Here is a 21839-nt window from a genome sequence, read left to right as displayed (position 1 = left end):
AGGAACTTGAAACTTTCAGCACAGGGCAGAAGCATGTAGAAGAACTATGGCTCTAGATTAAAAGAATAATTGACCATACACTGGATAGATATCTACCGAGTAGGAAAGTTTGTAATGGGAGGGAATCTCCATGGTATACAGTCACTTTAATGGAATGTCTAAAGAAATAGAAACTACTGCATAACTAGGTGTAAAAGTGTGGGGCTATAGATAGAGAGATGCTGAATGAAACAATTTGGCTGTTAAGAGAGCAATGTGTGATGCCTTTAATGACTACTGTTGCGGAATATTATCAAATAATATTTCACAAAACCCAAAGAAATTCTGGTTTTATGTAAAGACTGTTTGTGACACCAGAGTTAGTGTCCAGTCCATAATGAAAGAGGCAGGAATTGAAATTGAGGGTAACAAAGCAAATGCTATAATGCTTAACTCCATTTTCGAATGTTCATTTACAAAGGAAAACTCAGAAGAATTGCCCCATTTTAATCCTCATACCACCGAAAATATGAATAAAATATATGATGTTAGCATCAGTGGTGCTGAGAAACAGCTGAAATCGTTAAAAATGAATAAAGCTGTGGGGCCCAAGAGAATCCCTCTGATTCTATGCTGAATTTGAGACTGATTTAGCTCCTCTTCTAACTGTAATCTATCGTAGACCCCTCAAACAAAGAACAAAAGATGCGGTAATAGAAGTGATCCAATATCCTTGATATCGATTTGTTGGTAAACCTTAGAACACATACTGAGCTCAGCAGAACGAGGTATCTTGAACAGAATAATCTCCTCACTGCCAAGCAGCATGGATTCAGAAAACATCAATGATGTGAAATCCAACTCATGCTTTCCTCACATGACGTGCTGAAAGCTTTGGACCAAAGCAGTACGGTAGATGCAGTATTTCTTGATTTCAGAAAAGCATTTGACTCAGTACCACACCTAAACTTACTGTCAAAAGTACAGTAATATCGGGCATCAAGTGAAATTTGTGACTGGATTGAGAACTTTTTGGTAGAGAGGACACAGCTTATTACTTTAGATGGAGAGTCATTACATGTAGAAGTAATATCAGGTGTGCCCCAGGGAAGTGCGTCGGGACCCTTTCTGTCATGCTGTATATTGAAGACATTATTAACATCATATTTTTTGTGGATGATGCAGTTATTTTTAAAGAAGTACTGTCAGAAGGAAGCTGCACAAGTATTCAGTCAGACCTGCATAACATTTCAAAGTGGTGCAAAGATTGGTAACTTGCTTTAAACGTTCAGAAATATAAAATTTTGCACTTCACAAAAGAAAAAAAAAAAATGTAGTATCCTATGACTACAATATCGATGAGTTACTGTTGGAATCTGCCAACTCGAACAAATACCTGGATGTAATATTTTGTATGGATATGAAATGGAATGATCACATAGGTTCAGTTGTAGGTAAAGCAGGTGGTAGACATAGATTTATTTGTTGAATACTGGGGAGTGTAATCAATCTACAAAGGAGACTGCTTACAAATCACTCGTGTGACTGGTTCTAGAATATTGCTCAAGTGTGTGGGACATGTACCAAATAGAACTCGCAGGTGATATTGAACATATACAAAGAAGAGCAGCATGAATGGTCACAGGTTTGTTCAGTCCACGGGAGAGTCACACAGAAATACTGAAGGAACTGAATGGGGAGACTTTTCAAGACAGACGTAAACTATCCCGAGAAAGTCTATTAACAAAGTTTCAAGAATTGGCTTTAAATGATGATTCTAGGAATATGCTACAATCTCCTGCATATCAGTCACGTAGGGATTGTGAGAATAAAACTAGAACAATTACTGCATGTGTGGAGGCATTCGAACTGTCATTCTTCCCGTGCTCCGTATGTGAATGAATGAAACGGGAAGAAACCCTAATAATTGGTATAATGGGACGTATCCTCTGCCTTGCACATCACAGTGGTTTACAGAGTGTAGATGCAGATGCAGACACAAAGGACAACATTTTGAAGGGTTCCAATTTTTGTGTACCCGAAATGTGAAAAATTTTAATACAGTGGCCGCAATTTTTAACCCATTGCACTGTTTTTATTATTCTGAGGAATAAAGCTGTCAGTTAATAGTCACATTTCATTCACGATCAACTCACTACATTTATTGCAATGAACTACATTGGTTTTTTTGACAATACTTCCCTGGCATGTTCAACATACAAGAGTACTACGCTGAAGTGCCAAAGAAACTAGTATAGGCATGTGTATTCAATTACAGAGATAAGCAAAAGATAGAATACAGCACTGTGGTCGGCAACACCTGTAGAAGACAAATGTCTGGTGCAGTAGTTACCGTATTTACTCGAATCTAAGCCGCACCTGAAAAATGAGACTCGAAATCAAGGAAAAAAAAATTCCCGAATCTAAGCCGCACCTGAAATTTGAGACTCGAAATTCTAGGGGAGATAAAAGTTTTAGACCGCACCTCCAAATCGAAACAAAGTTGGTCTATTGTAATATGAGACACAATTTAGGTAGAATAAATGACGATACAGCTACAGTAGTTTGGTTTGAGTCGTAAGCTTAGTAGTTAAGCTTTACCAGGGTAGCCATTGCTATGCTTCAGGCGTGCTTCGTCTGGTTTGAATCGGTTGCTTGTTTTTCTTTGATCTGATAAGTGCCGTTCTCTTTGTTATAGGTGTTTACATTACTCTAGGCTGAAAATGCATTATTGTTCTGTGTCCTGCATTGTTTGTCGCATTCTGATAAGTGTTTACGACCTGTGGCTTGCTTTTTGTGTGCGCTACTGCCGCTTACAATAAAAAGAGGAATTGTCTCATTAGCGATACAATGGGAAGAGACTGCTATTTGTTGTTACTTACACTGCTGCTTTCTTTGCTAATGATCAACAAGAACCAAATAATAGACTGCTTATGATAGATGTTCTGAACGAGAGTTTAGCTAAAAATTTTCTCCCTTTGAAAATCTTTGCAGACGCCTCTTTTGTACATTACATTCTGCACAAAAATTAGTTGTCTTAGATTTAAAAATCTAGTCAATTGCCGTGCTTCATTTCTGATTGTATCACTATTAGGCATAAGACTAATACAAATATAAACATAACATGAGATGTATATTCTTCCGCATTTGCTGCTGTATCACACTAGTTTCGTTATGTTATTATAAGACAGGATTTAAATGAGATAGCAGCAAACACGAAAGAATACATGGCAAAATGTTTATATTCGTATTATTCTTATGTTGAAGAGAGTACTGCATGTGATTCGCAATTCATAAAAGTTCCTATTAGCAATCATGTCTTCTCACAGGTAGGAACAATTTCAGAACGTAGAGTTGGCCATATATTGACAAACTTCCCAAATAGTCTTGCCAGTAGGATTTTCGTAGTACATTGAAATGCTGCTACATTAGAGGGTGAACCACAAGGAATTTGTATTTACTTTATTGGATAATGTATGAAAATGCAGTGATCGAAACTTGGGGCGGAGAAAAAAGCTAGTCTTACACCCTTTTTTTAAATTTATTTACTGTCGCAGAGGTTTTGGCATCGGTCTTTATCTTTGTGCCTGCAAAGCATGCCTGTGTAGCGCTATATATATTCAACGGCAGAAGTTAGTTGTGGCGGCACCTACCAACATTTTTCAGAACTTCCGCTTACTTTGCACTCGATTCTAAGCCGCAGGCAGTTTTTTGGATTACAAAAACCGGAAAAAAAATGCGGCTTAGATTAGAGTAAATACGGTAGATCTGCTGCTACAATGGCAGGTTATCAAGATTTATCCGAGTTTGAAAGTGGAGTTATTGACAGTTCACGAGTGATGTGACACAGCATCTCCGAGGTAGAGATGAAGTGGGGATTTTCCCATTTTACCATTTCAGAAGTGTACCATGAATATCAGAAATCCAGTAAAACATCAAATCTGACATCGCTGTAGCCGGAAAAACTAACGTGACCAACGACGACTGAAGTGAATCATTCATTGTGACAGAAGGGCATCCCTTCCTCAGATTGCTGCAGATTCCCATGCTGGGCCATCAACAAGTGTCAGCATGTGAACCATTCAACAAAACATCATTAATATGGGCTTTCGGACCAAAAGGCTCACTCGTGTACCCTTAATAACTGCACAATAGAAAGCTTTATGCTTCGCCTGGGCCCATCAACACAAACATTGTACTGTTGATGACTGGAAACATGTTGCCTGTTTCATTTCAAATTATATCGAGCGGATAGACGTGTATGGGTATGGAGACTTACTCATGAATCCATGGAACCTGCATGTCAGCAGAGCACTGTTCAAGCTAGTGGAGGCTCTGTAATGGCATGGGGCATATGTAGCTGGATTGATATCAGACACCTGATACATCTAGATACAACTCTTAGAGGTGGCACACACATACGCATCCTGTCTGATCACTTGCGTCCATTCATGTCCATTGTGCATTCCAACGGACTTGGGCAATTCCAGCAGGACAATACAACACCCCACATGTCCAGAATTGCTACAGAGTGGCTCCAGGAAAACTTTTGTAAATTTAAACACACCTAATTGGCCACCAAACTCCCCAGACATGAACATTATTGAGCACATCTGGGATGCCTTGCAACTTGCTGTTGAGAAGAGATCTCCACCCCTCGTACGCTTATGGATTTATGGACAGCCCCACAGGATTAATGGTTTCAGTTTACTCCAATACTACTTCAAACAGTAGTCGAGTACATGCCACATCATGTTGGTGCAGTTCTGCATGCTCGGGGGAACACTACACAATATTAGGCAGGTGTGCCAGTTTCTTTGGCTCTTCAGCGTATATCTGCTTACTGTAGGCCTGTCGAATGGGCAGCATATCTGATCTAAAGATATTGTTCTGGAACGTGATTGTATAGTTTACTTTTGTGAATGTGTAATTTAGCAAATTTATTTATCATACCTACTTTATGTTGTTATGCTTTTTCCTTGTAAGAGACCAAGAGGTTCAAACTAGAATGAACGTATTATCATAACGGCTTACTTGTAGAAAATATACTGGATTTCTACAGAGAAATACTTCACATTTTATGCATTTTGTGTTGGACAACAGTGGTGATAAAAAAAATTAAATTCATGTGAATTATTCTAGGTACACTTGTCATATTAATTCTCTATGAAATCCACACTTTTGGCAATATCCACCATTGTCTTTGCAGGAGAGAACCTTATTGTTGCGAGTAGTAAAGGTATCACACGAACTTAGTAGTACCCACTGTAATCAGAGGTCACATTAGCATGTAGAAAATATGATACAGGCTAACGTGTGGATCTGAAACAGAAGTTCACATTCATATATAGAATATAGTCTAGATAGTATATTTACAATTTGACATAAGTGATAAGGCAATTGTCACTAGTAAACAGTAATTTGTGTTCTCTCAAAACAAAAAAAAGAATGTAAATTTGTAATTTTCCACCCAAAATTGGCAGTATGAGCTTTTGAAATTCGTAGCATAACAACAAATAAGTCATCAATGAAGAACCCTCATTCATTTCAAGTCTCTGATTTTGTGTTCAAATTGTTGTTTATACCACTAAACAGAGTGAAAATGTTGAGTTGCAGAGTGGCACTTTTTTTTTCTCTCAGCCAAGTGGAATGTAATGTAATGGAGTTCTTGGTACTGTTGATAAAAGAATTCAGTCTTTAGTATGTGATACTCTTGCCCTTCTACCAGTCCGAAATGAAAAAATATCCATACAGTCGTGTGATAATGAAAGTGAGAAAATAAAACCAAGTACCCTTCATTCACTCAAAATTATGTTTAAGAAGATCCTGAAATATACTCATTATAATGCATGCAAGTACCAAGTGTAATGAACACTCTTCAAAGACTACCTAGAACTCCCCATTTTCGTGTACGTTTTGTTTCTTTTCAGTTACCAGTTTCCTGGGGAAAGTGTAAAACTAGTAAATAGTGTGTTGCTAGTAAGCTGTTGTTTGAGTAATTCCAAATTTTGATAGTAATTAACTTCCTGTGGCAAACCCATGAAGACTATTAACAACACGTCCACTGGGAAAGCTTGAAAAGTCATAATTAGCTTCATGGTATGAACAATATTCAGAATATTTATTTACGGTAAATAGGCTGATGGAAAAAGTAAAATATAAGAAAATTCTCATGGTTACTTAAATCAGTTCTTCATGTATACTAATAATCACAGAAATACAAGGAGAAAACTGCTTGATCTTCATCAACATAATTTTCATGTATGTAATTTTGTTGTTATTTTTTGTAAATACTAGGGGGTATTGAAAAATACGAATTATTTTTTAAAACCTATATATTTTCAAACTGTGTACAAAACAACCTTATCCCCTTCAAAATACTCTCCATTATAACTAGCACATTTGTCCCACCTGTGCTTCCACTGTTCAAAATATTGTTTTGTAGTCATCTTTAGAAATGGCTGACAGCTCTTCACTTGTTTTTCTCTTGACTTCTTTAGTGTTGTCAAATAAGTGTCCTTTCATGCCCCATTTCTTGCGTGGAAACAAGAATAAGTCACAGAGTCAGGTCAGGTAATTAAGGTGTGTGGGGCAGCAGAACCGTGCCATTTTTTAGCCAAAAACTGTCTTAGATGACTGTGTGCAGGTGCATTGACGTGATGGAAGGACCGTCTCCTGTCTGTCACAAATAGAGCTTCAAAATAACGCACTAATATCTGACAGTCGATCAGTTGTCTGTCAAAGATCTGTGAGCACTAGCTCTCGAATGTTTTTGAAGTTTTTGACGAATCATCCAGAAATAGATGTCCAGAACAAGGTCTGTCATCAGTCGACATGTAGCAATTTTTAAATTGAGCAAACCACTTGTACACTTGAGATTTTCCCCATAGTGTCATTTTGGTAATCTGTTTTAAACATTAAAACAGTTTCACCAGCTATTTTACTGAGAAAAGAAAAATTTCACAGGACACATTGTTCACTTAAACATGCCATCATGAAAGAAACAAGAACAAAATAAGCCAGGCCAACAACATAGACATCACTGAACTGGCAATAAGTTGTACTATACACGCCTAGCAGCAGAAATGCATACTACACAAACTCCACCCATGACAGTGTTGTTCCAGTTTTCTTGGGGCACCCCCTCGTATGTTGACAACATTCAATGTTCGAAAGCTAATTTTTAATTTTAATTCAGATTTACTTCCTTCAACTCTCTCTCTCTCTCTCTCTCTCTCTCTCTCTCTCTCTCTCTCTGTGTGTGTGTGTGTGTGTGTGTGTGTGTGTGTGTGTGTGTGTGTGTGACCGTCACATTCCACCTGACTGACAGATACTTCTTTCCTCTCCCCTCACAAGTCAATCAGTTTAATTTTCTCACTATTCAGTCACATTAGGCAGAGTCATTGCCTAATGGCTTCATAATGTCTTACACCATTTTAGTGAGATTGCTCCCTTTAGTGCAGCTGTGTGTTGCCTTTGATCTGTAGTATGCCATATAATTAGGTGTTGTCTCCAATGAACTAGGAAAGAAAGATAATAAAGGAATTTTCACTGCAGAATGGGCTCAGTCGTGCTGCACAGGTGAGGCAGACAGCACCTTCTCTGGGAATACGAATCTCAATGTGACGGTGCTGTTGCCCCCTGATGCGGCCTCCGTGACCGCCAACGGTTCTGCAGCGAACTCTCGCGAAGTCTGCGTGACATTCTCCGGCCCGCGTTCCTTGCTGCCCGCTGCCCAGCACTCGCCACCGACCTGCGGTAGTGGCGGTCTGAGTCCTTACACGGCGAGGCTGGTGGCCAGGAGCGGCGACCCAGCCGCCCTCGGTGAGAGGGTGGGCGACAGCTGGTGTGCGGGTGGGGCGCAGGTGCGCCTCAGCTACAGGGCTGGCCCGGGCTTCTCAGTCACACTTACCGTGGTGAGTAGCTTGCCTGTGTACGTACTTGTCAGAATGTGGCTGAGCGCACATCTTGTTGCAGATTAATTCTTCTTCCTCTCTCAAATTTATTTATTTATTTAGTTTTATGAGGAGATCCATTGGGTCCTCCACTGCTCTGCCAACGTCTTCATCTCGGAGTAGCATTAGCACCCTACATTTTCAGTTATTTGTTGAATCTATACCAATCTGTCATTCTGCTGCAATGTCTATCCCCTACAGCTTTGTAAAGTACTGTGAAAGCTATTCCTTGCTTTTTTAATGTGTGTCCTAATTTCTGCCCTTACTTCGTGTCAGTATTTTTCACATTTTCTTCAACTTGCTGTTGCTGTAGAGAACTTCATCATTTCTAACCTTATCAGTCCACATAATTTTTGACACCCACATATAGCAACACATCTGAAACATTCTTTTTCTTCTTTCCTCATTTTCCGCGGTCTGCGATTCATTTCCAAACAATGATATGCTCCTAATTTTTTCAGAAATTTCTTCTGATATCAATAGACTATATTTTGTTGAGGAATGCCCATTTTGCCTGCGCTACTCTGCTTATTGTACTTTCCTTGTTCTTTGTGGCAAGAGTAAATTGTCCACGAAGATAATGGAATCACTTCACTACATCTACCCCATAATTTAATGTGAAGTTTATTGCTAATCTCATCTCGGCTGCTCTTCATCACTTTCAGGGTCTATCTTGTGCTTACTGCAGTGCGCTCTTTAGCTTGTCCTGGAGTTAATGTGGTACCAAAATTACAGAGTAGTAGTTTTGGTACAGTACATGTGTGCCCAGTAGGTTTACCAGTAGCATTGGTAGGGAAAGAAATATAAATGAATATTTAAGAGAGGAACTGAGAGCCAATGACTTACCTTTATTTTTGGTTTATTTTGCACATAATTAGAAATGCATATTGTTCAGCAATACACACCTTTGTGTATTGTATGTCCTTGAAAATATAAATTGCATGTACTAACTAATAAGAACAAGTTAACCATGTAACTTCTGTGTTTCTATGTAAGTAAAGCAGTTACTTTTGATGCAACTACAGTTTGTGTACAACTATAAAGAGATCTATATAGTAGTTGTTATTTTGTACTCTATATAACATTTTTTTATCGTGATGAAAGACAAGGGTTTCCAGTTCCACGTTTTTAAGTAAAATCTGAATTAAACATGGATGTCTTAAATTTCTGTGTGTGTGTGTGTGTGTGTGTGTGTGTGTGTGTGTGTGTGTGTGTGTGTGTGTGTACACCTGTCCTTTTTTCCCCCTAAGGTAAGTCTTTCTGCTCCCGGGATTGGAATGACTCCTTACCCTCTCCCTTAACACCCACATCCTTTTGTCTTTCCCTCTCCTTCCCTCTTTCCTGAAGAAGCAACCGTCGGTTGCGAAAGCTAGAAATTCTGTGTGTTAGTTTGTGTGTTTTATTTATTGTGCCTGTCTACCGGTGCTTTCCTGCTTGGCAAGTCTTGGAATCTATGTTATATTATTAAGTAACAGACAGGAGGATAACTGTAGATTACATGGCCCTTTACATATCCACATGATTGTGATCTTAACAGACCTAAGCTACTAGAAAACTATCATGACCTGTGCTTGCTTATGGTAGCCTAAGGTACTGTTCATTCCATTCTACAAGTTCTGTAATTATTCATCACTTTCACTGGGATAGCAATGTCATCAGCGAATTGTATCATTGATATCCTTTCACCTTGTATTTTAATTCCACTCCTGAACCTTCCTTTTATTTCCATCATTGCTTCCTCGATGTACAGATTGAAGAGTAGGGGGCGAAAGGCTACAGCCTTGTCTTACACACTTCTTAATACGAGCACTTCGTTCTTGATCGTCCACTCTTATTATTCCCTCTTGGTTTTTTTACATATTGTATATGACCCATCTCTCCCTATAGCTTACCCCTACTTTTTTCAGAATCTCGAATAGCTTGCACCATTTTATATTGTCGAATGCTTTTTCCAGGTCGACAAATCCTATGAACGTGTCTTCATTTTTCTTTAGCCATTCTTCTGTATATTGTTCTTGTAAGCAGCTTCGATGCATGAGCTGTTAAGCTGATTGTGCGATAATTCTCGCACTTGTCAGCTCTTGCCGTCTTCGGAATTGTGTGGATGATGCTTTTCCGAAAGTCAGATGGTACGTCGCCAGACTCATATATTCTACACACCAACGTGAATAGTCGTTTTGTTGCCACTTCCCCTAATGATTTTAGAAATTCTGATGGAATGTTATCTATCCCTTCTGCCTTATTTGACCGTAAGTCCTCCAAAGCTCTTTTAAATTCCGATTCTAATACTAGATCCCCTATGTCTTCTAAATCAACTCCTGTTTCTTCTTCTATCACATCAGACAAATTTTCACCCTCATAGAGGCTTTCAATGTATTCTTTCCACCTATCTGCTCTCTCCTCTAGAGGTATTTAACAGTGGAATTCCCGTTGCACTCTTAATGTTACCACCATTGCTTCTAATGTCACCAAAGGTTGTTTTGACTTTCCTGTATGCTGAGTCTGTCCTTCCGACAATCATATCTTTTTCGATGTCTTCACATTTTTCCTGTAGCCATTTCGTCTTAGCTTCCCTGCACTTGCTATTTATTTCATTCCTCAGCGACTTGTATTTCTGTATTCCTGATTTTCCCGGAACATGTTTGTACTTCCTCCTTTCATCAATCAACAGGGTCTCATGGTGTGCTAAATAATGTAGGACTCGGTCAGTCTAGTGAATATTTAAAATTTTTTTTCTCATTTTATAAATGACAAGGTTATTTCAATTGTGAAGGAACAAACAAAACTATATGGTAGACAGAAGGTGGCCACACTGAGAGCACAAAACAAATTAAGGCCCAATTCTAGATTCAAGCAGTGGAGGACGCTAACAATTGCTCAAACAAAGACGTTTTTGGCTATCATCCACCACATGTCAATCAGTGAGAGGCCAAGTATGGCCAGTCACTGGTGTAGTGATCCAGTGTTTAGCTGCAATTTTTGCCCCAAAACAGTGAAATGGTGGGGAAAGCTTGCCTTCCACTTCATAATCATGGCAGTTTCCAATGGTTGTATTTTGCACAATTGTATCAATGAGAAGAAACTGAGCACTCCTAAGTTTATACGGGAGCTCTGCACTATTTTAGTGTTACAGAGAGGAGAGAGAATTGAGGATTCTCATGGATCTGCAACGATTGCTCGATTGTCGCAGAAACATTTTCCGAACCATGTGGAAATGGCAGAAGGGAAGAAGAAAGCACAAAGCCCTTGTGTAGTATGTAGTGGAAAACAAAAGAACATTACTGGGAAAGCTGGGAGGAAAGATACTTCTTATGAGTGCAGTGAGTGTAATGAAGGTTTGTGTGTCGCCCCGTGCTTCAAGCTTTATTACACTGTGGTTCACTATGCAAAATAGCTTATGTGTATGTAGCTATGCTTTATGTGCAAATGGTGTAATAAATGTCTTTTCAATGTCAAATGATCACTTTCCAAAATTTATTTCTTCTTTAAATTAAGCAAAATAGTAAAAATAATTTTTGACAAAAATTTATTTTCGCAAAATCGAGGAGAAATCTGCATCACTTCTTGGAAACAGTATGTGCCCCATACACATGACTGTTAACCCATGTAAAGTTGAAACCTTAAAGTTTTAAACCATACCTGTAGTTTTTATGTATCTCTAACTAAACGTCCTTTACAGCTATTTAAAGTCTGTTGAAAATAGAAAAATCAGCCAGCACACAGGGAGTGGCATGCAGTTAAGGGCTTAGCATGGTAAGTGTTAAAGGGAACAGCCATGGGTACCAGGATGGCCCCCTCGTACGCCAACCTCTTTATGGGTCGCTTAGAGGAAGCCTTCTTGATTACCCAGGCCTGCCAACCCAAAGTTTGGTACAGATTTATTCATGACATCTTCATGATCTGGACTCACAGTGAAGAAGAACTTCAGAATTTCCCTCCAGCCTCAACTCCTTTGGTTCCATCAGATTCACGTGGTCCTACTCCAAATCCCGTGCCACTTTCCTCGACATTGACCTCCATCTGTCCAATGGCCAGCTTCACACATCCGTCCACATCAAACCCACCAACAAGCAACAGTACCTCCATTATGACAGCTGCCACCCATTCCATATCAAATGGTTCCTTCCCTACAGCTTAGGTCTTCATGGCAAACGAATCTGCTCCAGTCCTGAATCCTTGAACCATTACACGAATAACCTGAAAACAGTTTTCGCATCTCGCAACTACCCTCATGACCTGGTACAGAAACAAATAACCAGAGCCACTTCCTCATCCCCTCAAACCCAGAAACTCCCACAGAAGAACCCCAAACGTGCCCCCACTTGTGACAGGATACTTTCTGGGACTGGATCAGACTCTGAATGTGGCTCTCCAGCAGGGTTACGACTTCCTCAAATCCTGCCGTGAAATGAGATCCATCCTTCATGAAATCATCCCCACTCCACCAAGAGTGTCTTTCTGCCGTTCACCTTACCTTCGTAACCTCTTGGTTCATCCCTATCAAATCCCCAAACAACCTTCCCTACCCTCTGGCTCCTACCCTCGTAACCGCCCCCAGTGTAAAACCAGTCCCATGCACCACCACCACCACCACCACCACCACCACCACCTACTCTAGTCCTGTAACCCGAATGTGTACACGATCAAAGGCAAATCCTTGTGCGAAAGACCCACATGATTTACCAACTAACATTCATACACTGTGAAGCCTTCTATGTAGGAATGACCAGCAACAAACTGTCCATTCACATGAACGTACACAGGCAGACAGTGTTTGTTGGTAATGAGGACCACTCTGTGGCTAAACATGCCTTGGTGCATGGCCAGCACATCTTCGCACAGTGTTACATCTTCCAGGTTATCTGGATACTTCCCACTGACACCAGCCTATCAAAACTCCGGAGATGGGAACTTGCCCTTCAATAAATTTTCTCTTCCCATTACCCACCAGGCCTCAACCTCCGCTAATTTCAAGTTGCCGCCTCTCGCACATCACCTGTCATTCAACAACATCTTTGCCTCTGTACTTCCACCTCGACTGACATTTCTGCCCAACCTCTTTGCCTTGAGAACTTGAAGACAGGGTGCAGGAGCCCCCCTGCAGGCCCAAGGATTAGAATAGGCCCGAGGTATTCCTGCCTGACAGTAAGAGGCAATTAAAAGGAGTCTCACATCTTTCGGCCTTTATGTGATGGCCCACTGAAGGGTTTCACTTCCAGTTTTCAAAATTTTCCCAAAGAGCGAGCCAGTTGAGGAAGGGCGCCTTACATTGTGCATCGTGTCCATCATGTATTGAGATCTTTAGCCCACTTTCTCATTGTAGCATTGCAGTCCCACTCATCCTCCATCTCTAGACTGAGAACACCTTTTTGGGGGCATTTTCCTCCACCCACTATGCAATACATTTTCTGCTCCGACGAGGACCATGGAATTCTTTGCACTTCATATCCAGCACAGTAGCCAGTCTGGTGGGGTGGGACCGCTATGTACCCTGTTGTTTGTAGCCCCCTGACACCACAGGGATTGCTCTGCTGATGCCTGCGCCATTAACTCCCCGCGTATGCTGTGGAGTAGATGCCCATCTCCTTGGTACATCGGGACTCCCGGCGGATTTCCATTGTGCCAGGTGGCCCAATGGCACCCGTGAGAGGCTGGGTGGCACCCGTGAGAGGGCCCCTGGTCGGAGTGGGTGGCATCAAGGCGGATGACACGCAATGAAGTATAGTTCATCATCTCTTGCTGCTGGTCCGCTGCCAGCAGTCTCTCAGCTGGCAAAGTCTAACTTCAGTGCTAAGTAATATGACACCAAATGGTTTCCCTCCCTGGCCACACTATGCAAGAAACGCCCAGCCAAGAATTGCAGTGAAGCTTATTTGCTCTGGTACCTCGTATGTATGAGAGTAGGTAGGGAATCTTTCATGTCCATGAAGCCTCAGTCTTTTGGGGAGCATTTGGAGGACAAGTTTGGGGTGGTGGAGGGCTTGTCCAAAATGTGCTTTGGGTCAGTCTTGATATAAACAGCATCCTCTGCACAGTCACAGGCATTACTCGCTTGCACTAACTTGGGGGATGTTTCTGTTACCATCACACCCCATATGAGCTTAAATATAGTCCTGGGTATTATATTCCACAGGGACCTTCTTTTGCAATCTGACGATGAGCTGTGCACCAATTTAGAGCAGCGAGGTGTTCATTTCGTCCGGCGCGTCCATCGGGGTCTGAGGGACAATCAAGTTGCCACCGGTGCCTTCATCTTGGCCTTCGAGGGAGACACATTGCCCAAGAAAGTCAAGGTGATGGTCTACCGCTGTGATGCCAAGCCATATATCCCTCCCCCGATGCTTGCCTTAAGTGCTGGAAGTTCTGCCATACGTCTTCCTGCTGTACTTCCAGCGTCACATGTCAAGATTGTGGATGTCCTTCACACCCCAATACTCCATGTGTCTCGCCACCCCTCTTTGTCAACTGCAGAGAGCATCATTCATCTTGCTTGCCAGACTGCAGGATTTTATAGAAAGAGAGGAAAATCATGGAATTTAAGGTGCTGGACCGACTGACCTATACTGATGCTAAGAGAGAATTTCAGCGCCTACATCCTGTGGCTATGACCACCTCTTACGCTGCCGGTGCGAGAACAGTTGTTGCCCCATCAGTTCCTCACATTCCTGTTGTCTCTTAGAAGCAGAAGACTACACCTGCCCGCTTGATGTTGGGGGCACTTCCCTCCCTACTTCGGGAGCAACACCCCTGCCCCCTCCCCTCCAACCATTGGGGATATCAGTCCCCACTTCTGTGCCAGAGAAGCGTAGGTCTTCTTCAGCTCCTCTCAATAGGGAGGGGTCCCTTGGGTCACTCCCTTCTGTTTTCTGCTAGTGGGAAAGATAGCACCCGCCAGTGGCTAAAGAGCCCAAAAGCAGCTGGGTGTAGGACTTCACGCCCATCCTCAGTCCCAGAGACTGTATCAGTGAAGTCCTCCCAGCCAGGGAAACCCAAGGAGCAGCAAAAAAAATCCAAAAAGATCATCCCCAAGACCAAGGGAATTGCAGTGGCATCCACACCACCGCTACCTATAAGCTCTGTGTCTGCAGGTGAGGTGGAGATTCTGGCGTCCACTGAGGATCTAGATCTTGCCGGACCCTCAGACACAATGAATATGGACTGCTCAGGAAAAAAGTTGGTGGCAGCAGTTTCCGTCCCTTCCCTGTCTCACGATGTCTTCTTCCAGTGGAATTGTGGTGGTTTTTTCCACTGCCTGGCTGAATTACGGCAACTGCTAAGCTTTACAATTGCTTTCTGCATTACCCTCCAGGAAACCTGGTTTCCGGCACTGTGGACCCTTGCCCTCAGTGGCTATAAGGGATACTGCAGGAACCATAGCGACTATAATCGAGTGTCAGGTGGAGTTTGCGTTTATGTCCTAAACTCAGTCTGTATTGAAACTGTGTCGCTTCAAACCCTCTTGAAGCTGTGGCAGTCAGAATAAGGATGATGCAGGAAATAACTGTTTGCAATGTATTTCTTCCTCCAGATAGTGCAGTACCCCTGTATGCATTACTTGAACTGATTGATAAATTCCCTAAACCTTTCCTACTTGGGGAGATTTTAACACCCACAACCCCTTGTGGGGTGGCACCGTGCTTATTGGCTTAGGCAGAGATGTTGAAACTTTACTTTCTCAGTTAAACCTCTGCCTCTTAACTGGGGCCGCCACACATTTCAGTGTGGCTCGTGGTAGCTACTCCGCCATTGATTTATCAGTTTCCAGCCCAAAACTTGTCCCATCTATCCCCGGGAGAGCAACTGTATGGTAGTGACCACTTCCCCATCTTCCTGTCACTGCCCCGGCATTAGGCCCAGATGGGCTTTAAACAAGGTGGACTGAGAAACTTGCACCTCTGCTGTCACCGTTTAATCTCCCCCACACGCTAACATTGATGTGATGGTTGAGCAGGTGACTACAACCGTTGCTGTGGCAGAAAACATGATCTCTCGCTCTTTAGGGTGTCCCCGACAAAAGGCAGTCCCTTGGTGTTCGCTGGAAGTCGCTGAAGCATTTAAGGAGCGTCGGAGAGCTCTACAATGGCATAAGTGGCACCCTTCCCTGGAGCACCTCATAGCCTTTAAACAGCTCCATGCTCACGTTCACCAACTTACCAAACGATGGAAGCAGGCGTGTTGGGAGAAATAAGTCTCAACCATTTGGTGCCGTACATCACCTTCCCAAGTCTGGGCAAATATCAAACATGTTTTCCGGTACCAGACCCCAACAGGTGTTGCCGATGTTACCATAAACGGCGTGTTATCTACCGAGGCACACGATTGCTGAGCACTCTGTCTGAGCCTCTGTGCCGGAGAATTATCCCCCCCCCCCCCCCCCTTTCGCCCTCTCAACCGGCAGTTCAAAGGGAAAGTCCTATGCGCCACAGTCAATCCTATAGCTCCCCATTTACAGAATGGGAGCTCCTCAGTGCTCTTGCACATTGCTCCGACACAGCTCCTGGGCCAGATCGGAGTCACAGTCAGATGATTAAACACCTCTCATTTGACTAAAAGCGACGTCATCTTGTCATCTTCAACCAGATCTGGTGTGATGGTGTCTTTCTGTAGCAATGAGAGGAGAGCACCATCATTCCGGTGCTCAAACCCGGTAAAAACCTGCGTGATGTGAATAGCTAATGACCCATCAGCCTAACCAATGTTCTTTGTAAGCTGCTGGAACATACGGTGTGTTGGCAGTTGGGTCGTGTCCTGGAGTCACGTGGCTTACTGGCTCCATGTCAGGGCGGCTTCCACCAGGGTCGCTGTGCCACTGATAATCTTGTCCCTAAAGTCTGCCAGCCAAACAGCCTTTTCCAGATGCCAATACCCGGTTGCCATCTTTCTTGATGTACAAAAAGCATATGACACCACGTGGTGACATCATGTCCTTGCCGCATTATATGAGTGGGGTCTCCGAGGCCCACCCTCGATTTTTATCCAAAATTTCCTGTCACTTCATACTCTTCGTGTCCAAGTTGGCGCCTCCCATAGTTCCCGCCATATCCAGGAGAGTTGGATCCTGCAGTGCTCTGTATTCAGTGTGTCCTTTATTTTTAGTGGCCATTAATGGTCTAGAGGTATATGTAGGGCCATCCGTCTCGCCTTCTTTGTATGCAGATGACTGCTCCACCAGTACTGGTGTTGCTGAGGGATGCCTACAGGGAGCCATCCACAAGGCGCAGTCATGGGCTCTAGCCCACAGTTTCCAGTTATCGGCCGCAAAGTCGTGTGTTACACACTTCTGTCAGCGTCATATGGTACATCCAGTACCAGAACTTTATCTTAATGATGGTCCATTCACTGTAGTGGAGACATATTGATTCTTACGACTGGTTTTCGATGCCCGATTGACTTGGCTTCCTCACCTTTGTCAGCTTAAGCAGATGTGCTGGCAGCATCCCAATGCCCTCCACTGCCTAAGCAACGCCAACTGGGGTGCAGATTGCGCTATGCTGCTGCGCCCTACAGAGCCCTTGTTCAGTCCCGCCTTGAGTATGGGAGTTGGTTTATGGTTCGGCGGCGTTCTCAGCATTGCATTTACTCGACCCAGTCCACAACTGTGGTGCTTTTGCATAGTGATAGCCTTTAGGATGAGTCCTTGCAGAGGCTGGAGTCTCTCCATTGCAGGTTAGGTGTGCACAATTGCTGGCCAGTTGTGTTGCACACGTTCACATTTCTCCTGCGCATCTGAATCACCATCTCCTTTTCCCTCCCACGGCAGTTAGTCTCCCACATCGTCGGCCCAGGTCAGGGCTTCCAATTGCAGTTCGTGTCCAATCTCTTCTTTCTGAACTTGAGTCCTTACCTTTACCACCTATACTTGAGGTCCATTCACGTACACCTCCATGGTGAACACCCAAGCTGCGGCTTCACCAGGACCTTTCACATGACCCTCAGTTAACCCCAAGGCTATCCGTTGCCACTTCCTCTACATTCTTGACCTAATACCGAGGCCACAAAGTGGTTTACACCGACAGCTCGATGGCTGATGCTCATGTCAGCTTTGTGTGTGTGTGTCCACGGGGGACATATTGAACAGCATTCCTTGCCCGACGGCTGCAATGTTTTCACGGACAAGCTAGTGGCTATATCTCGTGCTCTCTGGACACATCCATTCACACCCTGGGGAGTCGTTTTTTCTGTGTACTAACTCCTTGAGCAGCCTAGATGCTATCGACCAATGCTACCCTAGTCATCCTTTGGTAGCAACCATCCAGGAGTCCATCTATGCCCTGGAATGGTCCAGTCGTTGAGTAGTGTTTGTCTGGACCCCAGGTTACATCAGAATCCTAGGCAACGAACTTGCAAACAGGCTATGTGGAAACCGCTTATGGAGATCGGCTTCTCTTCAACTGACCTGCATTTGGTTGTATACTGCAAGGTTTTGGGGATTTGGGAGATGAAAAGGCATAACCTCAGCATGCACAACAAACTGCGTGACCTTAAGGAGATTACGAATGTGCACACGTTCTGCCACTGCTTGGATTGCAGGTGGTATTTCCAACAGGACCAAAATCTAAGACTAAGGCCCAGTTAGTGATTGTAAAGGATGATCATGCTTTGTGTGAGGCAGATTTTGATTATATCCTGTGCATTTGTGCCATGTCTTGTCAGTCAGACCATCGGAACCATGGATTTGCCAGTGGATAGAACATATGTGTCACACACGCCTGCAACAGTGTAGCAGATCTGCAGTTGCTGAACATTTCCGTTGTACTAGTCATCCTCTGGGACATAACAATACACGGATTCTGGCACGTACTTCTAGTTATTAGGATAGTTTACTTTAAGGATGCTGTTGTAATTAAACTAGCAAGTGTCCTTAACTTAAATTCTGCCTGGAATCCTGCTCGTTCCCTGGTAAACTACATATGAAGGGAGTTAGCATTAATTGGTCACCTATTGTGAATTACTATTTCACAGCTGATAAAATGTAACTTTGCGTGATGGTGCTAGTTGTTTTACAGTGATTATCTTTCTGCACACACAATCTTTTGTTTCCTGTTTGGCATAGCAACTGAGGGTTTAAGTTACTGCACGCAGCAAACTCTCTCTCTCTCTCTCTCTCTCTCTCTCTCTCTCTTTCTCTTTTTTTTTGAAAATGACTGTGATCACCTGTCAAAATATTGACAGTTGTTAATGTAATTTACTTTGCTGTATTCCAGTGAGTTTGATACACTTAAGAGTACCTCAAATTTAACAAATTTAATGATGTTACACAAAGTTCCTGATTGCAAAGTACTTTCCTTGCTCCTACTGCACTTGCATGCATCTCAAAAAAAGAGAGCAATAGCACAAATGAGAGACAGATTCTATTACATCAGAAATGTGTTAGTTGTTTTTCTCACACATTTATAATTCAGTTAAATATATCGTTTCCTGTGCTTTTATATTACTGTGCACTTCTGTATTCACTGCTCCTTCTGTGACTGGAACAGTGCAACATACACTCTGCTGCGCACTCCACAGTGAATCTGAGGGTATAGGTGTCTATTGGTTTCTCCAATTCTAACAGTTGATGTCTTACCAAATGTGAACTGTTAATAGAAGTGTGTGTTTTCCCCTCTCAGTTCATAGGTGGTGGCTCCATCTATGAGGTACAGTCACAAAGCATATCGTTTGTAGGCCTCTGTGTGAACTGTTATTCACGTCATTTTATCTGCTCAATTGCTAAGGGATAGATGTGTAGGAGAATAAGGAATATTCATAGTTTCTGCTGTGAGGGTCAGTTCTAAAAGTTTTATAAACAGGTTTTCAGAGGATGTACATTCTTTGCTTCAAGTGTTTGCCAATCCAGTTTCTCAACATTTTAGTGGAACTCTTCTGCTAATCAAGCACCTTCCCTTGTATGTATTCAGTGTCCTGTTAGGCTGACCGGAAATACCGTAGGTCCCATACACTTAAGCAATAGTTGGGTAAGGTCTATATAAATGTTCACTATTCAGTTTTCTTTGTAGACATGCATAGTTTCCCAGTTTTCTCCCAACAAATTTCCTTCATGTACAACTAAATCTTATAGTAGTTCCACTAAATATATCTACAAATTTTCAAATTTCTCTATTCCTCCTTTATTTCTTTTATTGTTTGTTCAATATACAGATTGTATAATATGGGTGATAGGCTGAAACCAAGTTGTGCTTGCTTCTCAATTACAGGCACCCCTTTCATGCCACTTATAACAGTATTTTCAAAATGCAATGGTTTACAGCTCTTAGGAAATGATGGGAACCCATGAATGCACACAGCTTGCAGTGTTCTGCTGCTTCTTACTGTGATCTGGGATAGCAAAGTAAATTCTGACCGGAAACTAAGATTTTCTATTATTCAATCTTACTCACCTTACTACTTCAGCACACTCACAACCTCTTTCAATTGAACTTCATTTCCTGAAGTGCTGCAGTTACTGCTGAAAGTTAAGTGTACAAATCCAACATCCAATCCTCAAAATAAATACGATGCTGATGATGATCAATATATAGTATATTGTACTCATGTGTACAGTGACTGTTAATTGTAATGTTGTTTTAACATTTTAATGTTCGGAGAATCACAATTACATAGAAAAGGACTATGTTCACGAATGGTCTCTTGTTGAATGGATTCCAATTTAGTGAATGTTTAACAAGTTTTCTCTTATCCCTGTGACATTATAGGCATTGTCACAGCTGCTCTTCCTGTGTGGCTTGCACGATATATCAAAGGACATGTGGCATTGTGTGGTTTCTAGGTTGGTTTGTATGTTGCCATCAGTGTCTACCAATGTGCGCCATAACATGCCACTCCAAATGACATTTTGCACATTTTCAGCACTGCATGATTGTGTTATTGCATCAAACTTATGCTCTGTGATATGACAAAGAGAGGTTTGTGTGTGGTAGCACTTGATTCTGTACATCAGAAGCAGATCCAGGTGGTTATCAGTTATTGTTGTCCAGTGAGTGATTCGCTGCTTTTCGGCTGGCCCATCAACTGTTATTGTACTGTTATCTTACGTAACATCATTATATACAAACAATGAAAACAGTCAATTTTTACAGAATAATTTAATTGAATGGATAAAAATTGTACTTGCCAAGTGGCGGCAGAACAAACACGTAAATGAAGGTTGTAATTGTCCAAGCTTTTGGAGCCAGTGGCTCCTTCTTCAGGGAGAGAAGTTAAAGAGTAAGGAAGAGGGGTGGTAGAAAAGGACTGGAGAGGTCCAGGAAAAGGCATAGATTTTGGGAAAGTCACCCAGAACTGTGGGTCAGGGGGCACTTACCGCACAGGATGAGAAGGAAACACTGATTCTGTCTTTCCTTGCAGCAAGCCATCTTCGGTCTTTCCTTCTAATAAAGTCTTTCATTTTGGCCAAACCCTTCTTAAGTCTTTCCTTCTCACCCTGTGTGGTAAGTTTCCCCCGACCTGCAGTTCTGGGTGACTTCTGAAATCCATCCCTTTTCCTAGACCTCTCCAGTCCTTTTCCATCACCCGCCTTCCTGCCCCTTCACCCCTTCTGGCAGAAGGAGCAGCTGCTGGCCCTGAAAGCTTGGCGAATTACAACCTTCTTTTATGTGTGTGTTCTGCCACCACTTGGTGAGTAGATTGCATCATTATATATATGTGCACGAAACATTAAACCCAATTCATAGTGCTCATAAGCAGCTACCATAAAATTACAGTATCAAAATTAGAGAGGAAAAAATGCAATCCATGTATAACAATTATAAACCACTATATGACTGCACAGGCCTGGTACTTACTCTATTATTCACAGTTACAAGTGGAACAACAAAATGCAATATTCCATAAGATTAGAAACTCCCAAATATTAAAAAGATTAGCCCTATACTTAGAGAAAGAACACCATATGAAGTAAACCATAAA

At 42.3% G+C, this 21839-nt stretch overlaps 1 protein-coding gene across 1 annotated transcript in view; it reads left to right on the top strand.

Annotated features, from left to right (window-relative positions):
• LOC126285421 (transmembrane protein 248-like) overlaps positions 1-21839 on the top strand; it is a 50472-nt gene that overhangs the window by 13201 nt on the left and 15432 nt on the right. Inside the window, exon 4 of the mRNA XM_049984789.1 lies at positions 7537-7895. Coding sequence (XP_049840746.1) covers positions 7537-7895 — 359 coding nt within the window. The remainder of the gene's footprint in view (positions 1-7536; positions 7896-21839) is intronic.

This window comes from Schistocerca gregaria, chromosome 8 (assembly GCF_023897955.1).
Source record: "Schistocerca gregaria isolate iqSchGreg1 chromosome 8, iqSchGreg1.2, whole genome shotgun sequence".
In the NCBI taxonomy this organism is placed as follows: Eukaryota; Metazoa; Arthropoda; class Insecta; order Orthoptera; family Acrididae; genus Schistocerca; species Schistocerca gregaria.
The sequence above is the reverse complement of the archived record's forward strand: the minus strand, read 5'-3'. Positions and strand labels throughout refer to the sequence as shown.